Source organism: Notothenia coriiceps, unplaced genomic scaffold, assembly GCF_000735185.1.
Source record: "Notothenia coriiceps isolate Sejong01 unplaced genomic scaffold, NC01 NC01_scaffold00013592, whole genome shotgun sequence".
NCBI classification, from domain to species: Eukaryota; Metazoa; Chordata; class Actinopteri; order Perciformes; family Nototheniidae; genus Notothenia; species Notothenia coriiceps.
This window is the reverse complement of record NW_011346293.1, coordinates 835,769-848,040: the sequence shown is the minus strand read 5'-3', so window position 1 is coordinate 848,040 and position 12,272 is coordinate 835,769. Positions and strand designations below refer to the sequence as shown.

Genomic DNA, 12,272 nt, shown 5'->3' with positions numbered 1-12,272 from the left:
ACCCTGACACCTGTCTTTTTTTCAGACTCCACGGAGCTTCCCAAGCGACTGAGCATGGACAGCTCCTCCTCCCTTGAATCTCTGTCGTCCTCCCAGTCGGCCTCCCAGCCTCACTCCTTACCCCTCTCCTTTGGGTGCTATCCCCCCCAGCCGTCCTTCTTACCCCCCGTCTGCCCCGACAACCTCTCCTGCGACGCCATCTCCGTCTACAGCCTCAGCTCCCTCGCCTCCTCCCTCAGCTTCCTGTCGCGACCTGAGCCCGCAGGAAGTGACATCATCAGCCAGCGCTCACATCAGCAAGATCTGGACAGACATCGCGGAGGAGGAGGCCTCTATGCCTCGAAACGCCACACAGGAGGCATGTCAAGAGGAAGAATGACCAATCAGGGAGGAGGAACGTCAGGAGAAGGGGAGGAAGAGGAGTACGAGGGTTACTCCATTATTAGCAGTGAGCCTTTAGGACGAGGGAGGAGGGAATGTGACACGCTGCCACTTCCTGCCGGACACAGAAACGGCAGAGGTGGTGCTGGGAGAGGGACAGCCGGGGGTCATGGGTACCCTCTTACTATTTCCTCCAAGGGAAGCATCAGCTCACCTACATCTCCCATTAAAGCTCCACAGCTGCCCCTCAAAGTTCTTACCAGCTCCAAGTCCAAGCAGGAAATGTAAGTTTGATGTTCATATCGATTAAAAGATATGGTGTTTATTGAAATGCACTTGTCAGAGATGCAAAATGGGATGAGCCGGTGTACAGTCACTCAAACCTCAAAATGTCCAGCTCATTGAAGACTTATAATTGAAGAATTACCTGCATAACTTTTGTTTTCTTTCATATTTTATGATTTATAATTTTTAAATGCAACCTGTTTGATATATATAAAATCTTTCTTATATTAACAAATGTTCAGGAATGCATGTCTTTATCTTAAAATAACAATCACACACTTTCATTTAAACCTCATTTTACAAAAAAAAAGCTTGAAACAAGGCGATTAGCATATGCCAACTAAAGATATTGTAAAATAATTGTATCTTTTCTCTTTCATGATATTTGATACGGTTTACCAAGTGGTAATGATACATTAAGAAAGGAATTAATGATGATTAATGTATGATTAATGTCATAGGAATTATAGTCAAAGCTAACTTGCAACTAATCTTTCTATAACTTTATTATTATTTTGTTCCCAGCTCTCCTCCTCAGAGGACAGCGAAAGCAAAGGTCAGCAGCTCTGAGTCGGACCAGTCGAGTACTGAGACCGACAGCACGATCAAGTCCCAGGAGGAGAGGATGGGGCCCGCAGGACAGCTGGACCCCCAGGAACTGGCCCAGAAGATCCTGGAGGAGACACAGGTCCACATGCAGGCTGTGGAGAGCCTGCAGAAAGCAAACATTAGGGGGAAAACACTGAGGGGGTCTGAGGGGGGAGAAGAGGCGCATGCCAGGCAGCATTCAATGTCGACTCCCACAACTCCAACTCTGACTGGAGCGACACGAGGCTTCCAGCCCTCTGAGACCAGTGCGTTTAGCAGACCGCCCAGTAGAGCAAGTCTAAAGGCTTGCTCCTCCCCTCTTTCCCCCTCTGGTCAGTTCTCACCCCTCTCCGCTGCTGTTTCTACACCTCCCTCAACTCGACCAAAACCGCCATCCCGCTCCTCATCGCTGCAGAAAATCAGCTCCGGCTACAACAGCCCGGCTCATTCCTCTCCCTCTTTATCTCTCTCTGTGAAAGAACAAGGGTCGCCTTTCCACACCAATTCCCCAGATGTGCATGTACAGGCCCAGCTCAAACTGAAATACCCGACCTCACCTTACACCACCCACATCTCCCCTTCCCACTCTCCTGCTGGCAGTGCCCCATCGCCGGCCCTTTCTTATTCCTCCACAGGATCCGTTTCAGCCTCCTCCAGCCCTGCAAACACCCCCGAACCCAACCAGCCAAAGCGTGACCATAAAGTCCAAGCGATTCATAACTTAAAAACCTTCTGGGCCAACGCTGGCCAGAAACAAGAGGGGCCCTGCCCTGCCAGTTTACTCCGAGGGGGGAATAAAAAAATGAGTACAGTTCAGAAAGATGTTTTGGGTTTGCTTAATCTCTCACCTAGAAATGAGTCTGTCAGAAAAAATCTAGAAGGATCTGAGGATCATAACACTGGCGAGAGACCAAATGGTCACCAAAAACTGGAGGCTAAAACCCCTCCACCTCCATCGGCTAACTCTAAAGGAAGCATCAAAATTCCCTCGGGGAACGGCTACAAGTTTCTCTCACCTGGACATTTTTTTCCATCCTCTAAATGTTGAGATATTTGCTGAACCCAGAGGGACAATCTTCTGTTTCATTTATTGTGCTATGAAAGAGGCTATCAATTTGTCAGCTAAATACTACCACATTTTTTAAGTAATACCTGCTGAGGAATAGGATTAAAAATGCTGTTTCATACTGACTGAGTGATTTTACACATCACTACTTTATGTGAAGGGATGTTACATTTGTGAATGTGATGACTGTGCCTTCTCCTGGAGAGAGCTGGAAGGACAAAGTGAGAAGTGTTGAGTCTCTGGCTTTAATTGTGTTTTGATGACTGACTAGAGAGCATGTGTCTCAATGCCTCCATGTACTGTACTCACAGTCTGTTGACTGAATGCCTGAGAAAAGGAGAACATTTTATGTCAACCTAAATGCTCGCTATATTGTTGTAAGTTAACCTGAATTTGATCTTGAGTTATTGTGTGATAACTATTGGTAAATGTCACTATCAATGCTTATGGTTGTCATTTATTTTGTAAAGTAAACAGTGTTTTCCAGTCATTATTATACATTTTATAAAGACAATTAAAAAAAGGACGAAAGGAAAACATTTTGATATTTTTTATGGAGATTTTATGTGTGATTGTCAGCATGGTGCCTCTTGCTGTTCAGTGTGTTAGCCACTTTATAATGTATCATTTTACAGCAGTGCCAGACTCCTATTTGGAAATATTTCAATTCTCAAGAAGTGGACAAATAAAAACGTTCTTTTCCTTGTTTTGTTTTTGACACAAATCTATTCTCTCCACATTTTCACTTACATGAAACTGTCTATCTATCTATCTATTGCAATGGATTTTATTTTTTAGTAAATCAAATGTTTCTAATTAATATGTAGAAATCATGTTTAATTCATACTCTGTTAAATCGAAGAGACAGTGGTGTGGATTTTTCAGCCTATCAGATTTTTTCTGGAGGGCGGAACGAACTTGTTGATAATTCTTTCTGGTGTCCGGTCCCAGTGCGCAGGCGCAGCCCGGGTGACGAAGATGGTGCTCATCAAAGAATAGTGAGTATGAGATGTTTTTAAAAAACGGTTTTTGGTGTGTTTAGAGGCTGATTTCCATCTATTCGAGTGCCTATTACTGAAGAGTAAACATATATGTATCGTTCAGGTCTGTCGTTTACTGGATTTTGCGGTCGCGTAACCCGTAAGAAGCCAGCTTTGAGCAGGGTGGATCAGGACGTGGATAACGGGACACACCGGTCTTTTTTAGGCGTTGCTAGTGCAAGCTAACGTTAGCATCTGAGTTGTAGCAGCGGAGGGGATAATTAGCTTCTTAGTGAAAATGAGTTACATAAAAAGGCTACACACATAAACAATCTAGACATTCAGTCAGTCAACATGATTTTGAGGGTTGGATATGTCACCAACATTAAGGTAGCTAACCGGTTTGCAGCATGTTATATGTGTAAAGTGCCGTAATGTTAAGCTTTGGTCCCGTGAGTGACAGATTAAGGTTCCTTCACCGTCGGATTTAACATGAACGTAATGCTAGCTTTGGCTAAGTTAGCCCTAGCAGCCGGCTAGCTGCTAGCATAAGCATTTTTGACAACAAGTTCATTTTTAAACCTATATCTAACACTATCTAATTGCCATGTTGGTGTATTACATTCAATTATCGTTAACAAAGAGTTTAGCAGGTATTTTCGTCTAGTATTTGCTAATTTCACATAGCAGTTGTCCCATTCAAGCTAGCTTGAGGTTATGGAATTACTTTGCTGTTACTTTGTTGGCGCTAGCATTACAGAGTTAGCCTTTTAAATGGGCGGCTAATACTTATCAAGCAACATCTCTAACGCAATTAACCACCACATTTGTGCCCATACATTTGTCGTATTGGTATTGAGGGGGTCCTTTTCATCAACTTTCGTTTCAGCAAAGCTTATTAGCTTCTGCTATGTGGCTAACCAATATCCTCTCCAGATAACGGTACCTGTTGTAGCCTTGTTTGTTCAACTAGCCTTGGTTAAAACACACACATCTGCTTAAATCTACCACATTTTCTTCTTTTAAAATGGAATTATTATTGCATACTATGCTTAGACATGCATGGCTAAAAAAACATGTGTTAAAGGTTAGATACAACCAACATCGTGTGTTTCTGTGGAATAACAATAATACAAAAATAACCTGTATTGCATTTGTATTAACGCAATTGTAGAGGAGTATTTAAAACCTACACAACATAATAATTAAAGTAAACATGTTATTGGTCAGGAGATATGGATTTATACATATATAATACTGTAGTATAGTTTGCCCACATTATGCTTTCTAATCAAATGTATGACCATGGAACAATATATTTGATTATTCTATGCGAAATATAATCATTAAGCAAATAGATGTTCTGTTATGGTTGCTTATAAATATTGTGATTCTAAAACAATGATCAATGTATAGGAGGCATCTTGTTTAAAGGGAGCCTTAATTGAAGAAAATGTGTAGACCTACATTTTGATGAGCTCATTAAGAGAAAAGTACATTTCAATATTAGCGTCACTGTCAATTCTCTTTTCTTTCTGCACTAACATGTAAGTGAATAAGGCATCTGGGAGAGAGCTCTATCAGATCACCATGGTTATTTTTCTGGTTGTGTTTTACTGCTATTTAAAAGGATTTTGTGGACCATATCAACACATTGTCCTAATCCCTAAATCAGTATCTTCAACACTTAAAAAGAAAAGCTGCTGAGAAATACATTTTAATTGCTGTAGAAACAAATTAACAGTATGTCCTATTCAGACATGCTTATCTTGCACAACTTACATAAGTATGTACAGTAAGAGTGAGCTGTTATCACTGTTGTAAAACTCAACTTTGGTCATGATCGACAGACACACACTACATTATACATGAAGGTGCATTAGCTTGCAGATTTCTTTAGTTTTAAATTAAATGATTTGTAATTATCTTGGTTGCACCAACAATTATATTTGTTATAATTGAATCTGCAAATGTTTTCTCAAATACATGTTTTGTCTAAATATTGTCCATTATAAGTTAATGAAATTAATTGTTTTGTCTCTGCAACAATCTTAACACAAAAACAATATGCTTGCAATGACAAATGACACAAACAAGCTGATTTGTTGATTGACCAATTCACCCCTAGAAGCATTACATGGATGGTGTAGTAGTTCTATTAGTCACATGAATGAAAAGTGAAACAGTTAAATATTCAAACGTCACAAAGGTTGATCCCCCCTCTGTGTCTAAGCTGCACAGTACCAGTAAAGTCTGCAAAGGCACATAGAGGACTTGACAGGATATTACATAACAACAGCTTACCTGGAGTACAAGACCTCTTGAACTGTTACTGGTCAGCTTTTGTTGAATAGTTGTGCCCTTGATAATCCAAGAAAGCTATTTCCAGTCCAATCCTCTCTCTGCTGCGGGTACTCTGTATAACAAAGTGAATGTTAGTCAGTGTAAACGCAGTCAATGTGTATAAAATGAATGCATCGACTACCAAGGAAACAAATGTTCCGATTATAATTATAATGCATGTTTATGTTTGCCTAGCACAACACAATCAATTTCTTAACGGAGAATAATCAATGACCAATGAATCATTAACACACCTGTACGCTGCAGAGAATGGACACTTTGTGTTGTCATTTTCAGCAGTTGGGGGTTTGAGCAGATTGTAGGCCTCCAGATTTTTCTTATCTCACTATTGCATTTGTCAGTCACTTTTTATCTCATGTTCAACAAAGCATGTTTTGTTTTGATTAAAGATCTTTCCCTTTATTAGCAAACACAACGAAACTGATTGTGAAACAGTGGATATCATCCAGTAAAAGCTTTCTGCTCTTCATTGCACTGGATTAAAAAGCCCTCTGGTATTGTCAGGGTCCCATTATTGATCCGTTTACTTCAACATCTAATGCAGTGGATGCTATTTACGTTTTTGCCAGAGCCAACTTGTTAATTTCTCTCTGTTACAAAAGCCACACAACAGCAGTATGAGCAACAACAAAAAAACTGCTGCCTTTTTTTTTCCAGTTGTGCAACATTTTTTTTTTCTGGATGTGTCTTTAAAATGCAGATAAATGATGATGGATCATACATGTATTATGAAGTATAACACACATATATCTATGTGGTGATTGTATTTGTGTTTTGGGAAGAAAGCTCAACTATAACCAACGCACCTAAACCAATAGGTATTCCCTTACAACGTAAAACGGAATCTTTGCTAGAAAACCCCCACCCAAACAATACATCTATATATCATTAAAGTTGCAGATGTATTTCTGTTGATGCTAGGTTTTAGCTGCAAGGTTTTTTCATGAGTATTGTTGTTCAGGGGACTTTCTGAGCTGTCTGTAAACCGCCTCAAGCTAACTTTATCAATCACTTCATGTTTAATGGTGGGGTGCTGAATCTGCAAGTCCCTGCACCTCATTGATAGGAATTATGAGGGGGGGAGGTGCTTTCTTGGAGGGCAGGAAACTAGAGGAATTAGTGATAAATGTTCAAATAAGCTTTTTGAGCAGCTGCTCTGTCCTTGTCTTTTTGTTACTTTAAATGTGAATTACTGCATGTTATTGGTTCAGCATCTTGTGTTCTTATTACATGACTAGACACACAGTATAATGTTTATTGTCACCACCAAAAAAACTAAATAAAAGTAAGACAATCCAGTATGTCCCAATGTCATGCAGTAACACTTGTATACAACATGTAGTACAAATGGGTAGTTGGCAGAAATCCTAATGAATTATCCTGAGAAAACTGTTTTTATAAATGATGCAGATAATGTTAAGGTTTTAGAATACCCTTGTTCACCCATTTTTATGTTTTACCTAAATTGTGTTCGACCTTTACCAGTAGTTATTGTTGCATTATAGTTGTGTGCAGATGAAAGACCTTTGTGAGCCAAAGCTGAGTTTCAACATTCAGGCTGGGGGCTAGTTCATTTTTTCCCCAAAGATGGTCAGAGCAGAGTAATGTTTATTTACGGCTCCATGTTTTTGTAAGTTCAGTCATTGCTATTTATACATAAAAATATTGGGATATTTGTGTATTTGTGCTCAATCATAGCTGGTCATATTAAGACTAAAAAATCACAGCAATATTTCACTTTGAGTGAAAAAAAGCATCACTTACTTCTGCCCAGAATCGACTATAGACTGTTTTCAAATCCTTAATATTTGTACATCTTCTCCAGTATTTTAACTTGTTTGTTTCTCTCTCTCCATTTCCTGCCCCACCCCTCCCTTGTTTCCACTCTCTCAGCCGTGTAGTGTTGCCAGTCTCTGTGGAAGAGGTGAGTAATCATTACATCCATACCATCTTTCATACTTAAAGACATGTTTTCTTTCCAGCCAACCTTGCCCTGTATCACAGACACGCCATGTTGGAATAGTCATATTTCTCTATTTATTTTCTCCTGTACACAGAAGTCTCTTCCACTCAGGCTTTCATCTGAGGCACATATCGAGACAAAATAGCCTTTGTTAGAGAGCACTGGTATTGGTGTGACAGGCTGGTGTTGGTGTTTGCAGAGAGAGAGCTGGACTGGAGTGTGAGCTCAGACTTTAAAAACTACAATCTCTATTATATTTCTCTTATTAGGAATCCTTTTTTTGTGCTTGAAATTATATTTTTTGGTTGCAATTGTGCTCTTTAAACCCTCAAAACTAGATTGGTTCAGTGAGCCCAGACCCCAGTGTGATATCTAGTCGACACTATACTTTTAATTGGCCCTATTTCACAGCATTTTCTAAATTGGAAAAACATGTGATTCCTCATTTAAACTGCCAGCCACATTTAGTTTGCTCTTAATGGGTTTTCTAGAGAATTAGTACAACAACATAAAAACAATGGTATCCGCAGCAGAAGTTATTTTGGATGTCTTTTTGATATACTTAAGAGAAAACATGCATGTAGCTTTTGTGAGGTTAGCCGCAAGTTAATAAAAGGGTGTTTTGAAACCTTTACGGCTCAGCTACCTCATAACTAGAGATGTCCTGATCCGATCACGTGATTGGGGATCGGAGCCGATCACGTGATTTTCAAAAGATCGGAATCGGGACAAAAAAATCGGGGATCGGATTTTTTATTATTTTTTATTTTATTTTTTTAATTCAATGTTACAAAACAAAAATCACCATGTTCAAGTCTTAAAGTCATCCTGAGGCCTTAGTTTTGGTTTCAAATTACACAACATCATGTATGCGTTGCTTCTTTGGGGCTTGTTTTCATAGACCTGCTTATTTCTCTCAAATCTGGCAACAGAGTGGGCAGGGCGCAGTGTCTAATTGTAGCAGTAAGCTAACGAGTACTGAAAGCTTTATTTTGTTTTGATCCAATGCTGCACAACTGAACTGATCCAATGCTGCTGTGAAAAAAAGAAGCTATATCCATGTTGGATAGAATATCAAATTTAAATAAAAAAATAACCTTAAGGGACAACTTGAATGCTTTTTTTTCTCTTAATGCATTGCATAAAGATCGGATCGGGAAAAATCGGTATCGGCAAATTGTCAAAATCAAATGATCGGAATCGGATCGGGAGCAAAAAAAGGTGATCGGGACATCCCTACTCATAACAGTATCAGAAATCCTGGATTATAGGACAGTTAAGAAGCAAACACCACAATTCAAAGGCTGATAAACATACACTCCAACATACCTCATTTAGAGCCTTATATAAAATAAAATTAAAGAAAGTAGTCAGGGCTTTAGGTGTTGATGCAGTATAAGATTTTTCTGTGCAGCATCTAGTGGATGAGAGCGGTAAATATCCTCAAAGCACCTGCCTTGGCTTCAGGGACACGCTCAGTCTTTGCCTGTTTCAGCAATAATCACAGGATTTGTCCCTGCACTTTAATGCTGTATATTCAGTCTTCAGTGTCTTTTTTTTTCTCTCTTCCTATTTCTCACAGTATCAAGTAGGGCAGCTGTTCTCTGTGGCTGAGGCCAGCAAGAATGAGACAGGAGGAGGAGAAGGCATCGAGGTGCTGAAGAACGAACCTTATGAGAAGGATGGGGAGAAGGGACAATACACACATAAAATATACCATCTAAAGAGGCAAGTCTTTCAAACTAAATTGTCTAAGGTTAAACATTGCCCGACTTTTTAAAAAGAGAAAATATTTAAATAACCCTTAGCCAATCATAGGGTGGATACAGTAGTTTGACCGCCTTACACTGATGGCTACACAGGATTGTGTTAGGCTAAAAGTGTAGGCTTTTTGCATGCAGCAGTGGTAATTAGTGGGTGCAATAAATGGCTCAGTGATGAGGATGGAGAGACAGGGAAACATCTGCAGCCTCAATATTCAGAGATAGCACCTTTGTGACCGACATAAACATGTATTACCCATGGTGTTATCAGCTTTTGGCCAACACCACCAAAAAGGTAAATAAAACAAAGCGCTGGCATCAGAACGTGATTGGAATTGTTTCCTCTATCTGGACGTATTTGTTTAGATCACAGAGAAAGGACTATTACCATTTACAGGTATAGCTGTTGTGGGAGCCCGACATTAGGTAGTGATGACTACTCTGTATGCCTTAAGCGCTTTGAGCACCAGGAAAAGCGCTATATAAATGTAATGTATTATTATTATGCCAACATTTTTTCCTTTGAGTTTATTCCTGCTTGATGTTCTCCATGTTTCAAGATGAAAGTTCAAACCAACCTGCAGATAAACACATCACCCTGGATGTTTTATTCCTCTTGAAAGGGTCACTAAGAGTTGCTTTTCTGACGTTCTTTCCCTCCCACTGCAGTAAAGTCCCAGGTTATGTGAAGATGATTGCACCAGAGGGAGCATTAGTTTTTCACGAAAAGGCCTGGAACGCCTACCCGTACTGTCGCACAAGTAAGTTCACGCCGATGAATGAATCATTTCATACTTCATGTTGTTTCACAATAGGGTGCTAGATGATGAAAATGTTGTAGTTAAAGCAAAATCATGGCTTCCTTCAAAGCACATTTTATGAATGTAATACAGTTGTTTTCCTCAACGTTTTCTGATCAATTGAATCCAGATTGTTGATACTGATGCTTTTTTTCTTCCCTTTTCTTCCCCTCCCGCTTTGCAGTTGTGACGGTGAGTTGTTTCTCAAACTTGTTACTCTTTGAAGTTCATGTTTCTTAAGGTTTTTAGCTGACTAGCAGTTTTGTGGTTAGCTCCCCAGCTAGCCTTGCAAGAATATTATTAAACAACATTTCTATGAGCTTCCTCCTATTTTCTCTATTTACTACTACGGGTGTTTTGTTCTCAGGATTGTACATCATTTCATTCAATAAATAGTTTTTAAAGAGGGGGTAAAAAGTTCTAAAAGGATTCCTTACTAACAAAAATGTTTTTCTTTTTGCCATTGATTTCTTTTGTGAGAAGTTTTTATCCCCACAGGGAATGATATAACGGTAGAGGCTGTTACCTGGCTAATAAGCTACAATAGTTTGCATGTAGGAAGTTGATCATTCTTTTTAATTTGAGGCTAAAAGTGTTCAGATTGACTCTCCCCCCTGGAGCTTCCCCTTATCTCCTAGGGGGTGGTATCACACATACCACTATCTGTCTGCTGACACTGATCCCTGTTGCTGTACATTACCTGCCAGCTTACACTGTTACGAGGGCTTTAAAATAGATCTGAGCCGAGCAGCATCACTAGTGATGTTTCAGTGTGACCGTTTGATTGGTTAATTGGATTTAGCTGCAGGGTTTAAGCACAATCGCAGAATCGTCATTTTACGGTGTTCTCTGTGCTCTTTTGTCCTGGCCCTTTGAAGCCAGCTGCACTTCATTCAGTTTACCAGTGGTACTTTTAAAAACTAAAGGCCAAGTTATCTTCATCCCTCTTGATCAAAGTGTGTCTGCTTTCTCCTGCTTTTCAGAACGAGTACATGAAGGACGACTTCATGATAAAGATCGAGACGTGGCACAAACCTGACATGGGAACAATAGAAAATGTAAGTGACCAGGGTAAACGGTGTGGAGGCATGTTGGTGTTAAAAGGGTTCTTATTTTGGTGTTGCACTCTTTTCAAGTCGGGAGAAGATTAAAAAAAGAACAGCAGCAGAGGCTAATATGTCCTGACCTTCAGACACTAGTATAAGTCACAGTCTGGAACACTGAATCCTACATTTCCCATAATACAACATAAGAGCATGTTTCATTGGACCATCCCTGTTTGATAAACAGCCCTTTAAAAAGAGTTTGTGCCCAGTTTATAAAGCAGGCTTTCTGTTATGCATTTAAGTCTCCAAGTCCAAACGCATATATTGATTATTCTCCCAAACTCCCTGATTCCCCTCTGAAGCCCCAGAGGACGCAACACAAGCTTCAAAGTGTGAAACAGGTGGATTCCCACATAAGTAGAAAAAAACATCTTAATAAAGTTTCAGAAGAAGAGTTGAAGTTCCAATACACTGCTGTGGTTTTGAATCTCATTAGATTTTCACTCGACACAGACCTCCTGAAGGGAACAAAGTGTCCCTTGTGTGCTGAGCTGAGGTGTACATGTTTCTCTTTGTTTTAGGTCCATGACCTGGACGAGCCAACATGGAGGACGGTGGAGGTGTCTCCAATAGATATTACCAGCAAAGAAGAAGTGGCCCCAGGGGTGAGGTTTTTTGTTTATACTGGTGTTCCTAAAAGTAGACCCTCCAGAAAAAAACGCGGGCTAAAATCCTTGATTATGCGGGCTAAATTCCTTGATTATGCGATTAAATATGCGGGGTTTTTATGTGATTTTATGCGGTGAAATTGCGGGAAGTTGCGGAAAGTTGCTAAATATGCGGGGAAAAAGAATAACAATTTTTTTAAATATTGGGCTGTCTTATTTATTCTCTCTCACACACAACCTGCCTAACTAACGTTAAACCCCTTTACTATTCAATTAAACACATTCAATGTTTATTTATTGTAAAAGCAATTGGGCTATTTTAATCTCACACACACACACTTTTTTTTCTCTCAACTTTGTGTGGAAAA

At 39.8% G+C, this 12,272-nt stretch overlaps 2 protein-coding genes across 3 annotated transcripts in view; both read left to right on the top strand.

Annotated features, from left to right (window-relative positions):
• The window catches only part of LOC104948048 (tetratricopeptide repeat protein 28-like), a 27,085-nt gene extending 24,059 nt beyond the window's left edge, over positions 1-3,026 (top strand). For both annotated transcript variants that reach the window (XM_010774209.1, XM_010774206.1), the window contains exons 25-26: positions 26-665; positions 1,192-3,026. In XM_010774209.1, the coding sequence (XP_010772511.1) occupies positions 26-665; positions 1,192-2,302 (1,751 nt within the window). In that variant the 3' untranslated portion in view covers positions 2,303-3,026. The remainder of the gene's footprint in view (positions 1-25; positions 666-1,191) is intronic.
• Positions 1-12,272, top strand: part of pitpnb (phosphatidylinositol transfer protein, beta) — a 26,344-nt gene that overhangs the window by 3,261 nt on the left and 10,811 nt on the right. The window contains exons 2-8 of the mRNA XM_010774210.1: positions 3,272-3,318; positions 7,558-7,588; positions 9,210-9,355; positions 10,060-10,151; positions 10,375-10,382; positions 11,174-11,248; positions 11,818-11,901. Of these exons, the coding sequence (XP_010772512.1) occupies positions 3,299-3,318; positions 7,558-7,588; positions 9,210-9,355; positions 10,060-10,151; positions 10,375-10,382; positions 11,174-11,248; positions 11,818-11,901 (456 nt within the window). The 5' untranslated portion in view covers positions 3,272-3,298. The remainder of the gene's footprint in view (positions 1-3,271; positions 3,319-7,557; positions 7,589-9,209; positions 9,356-10,059; positions 10,152-10,374; positions 10,383-11,173; positions 11,249-11,817; positions 11,902-12,272) is intronic.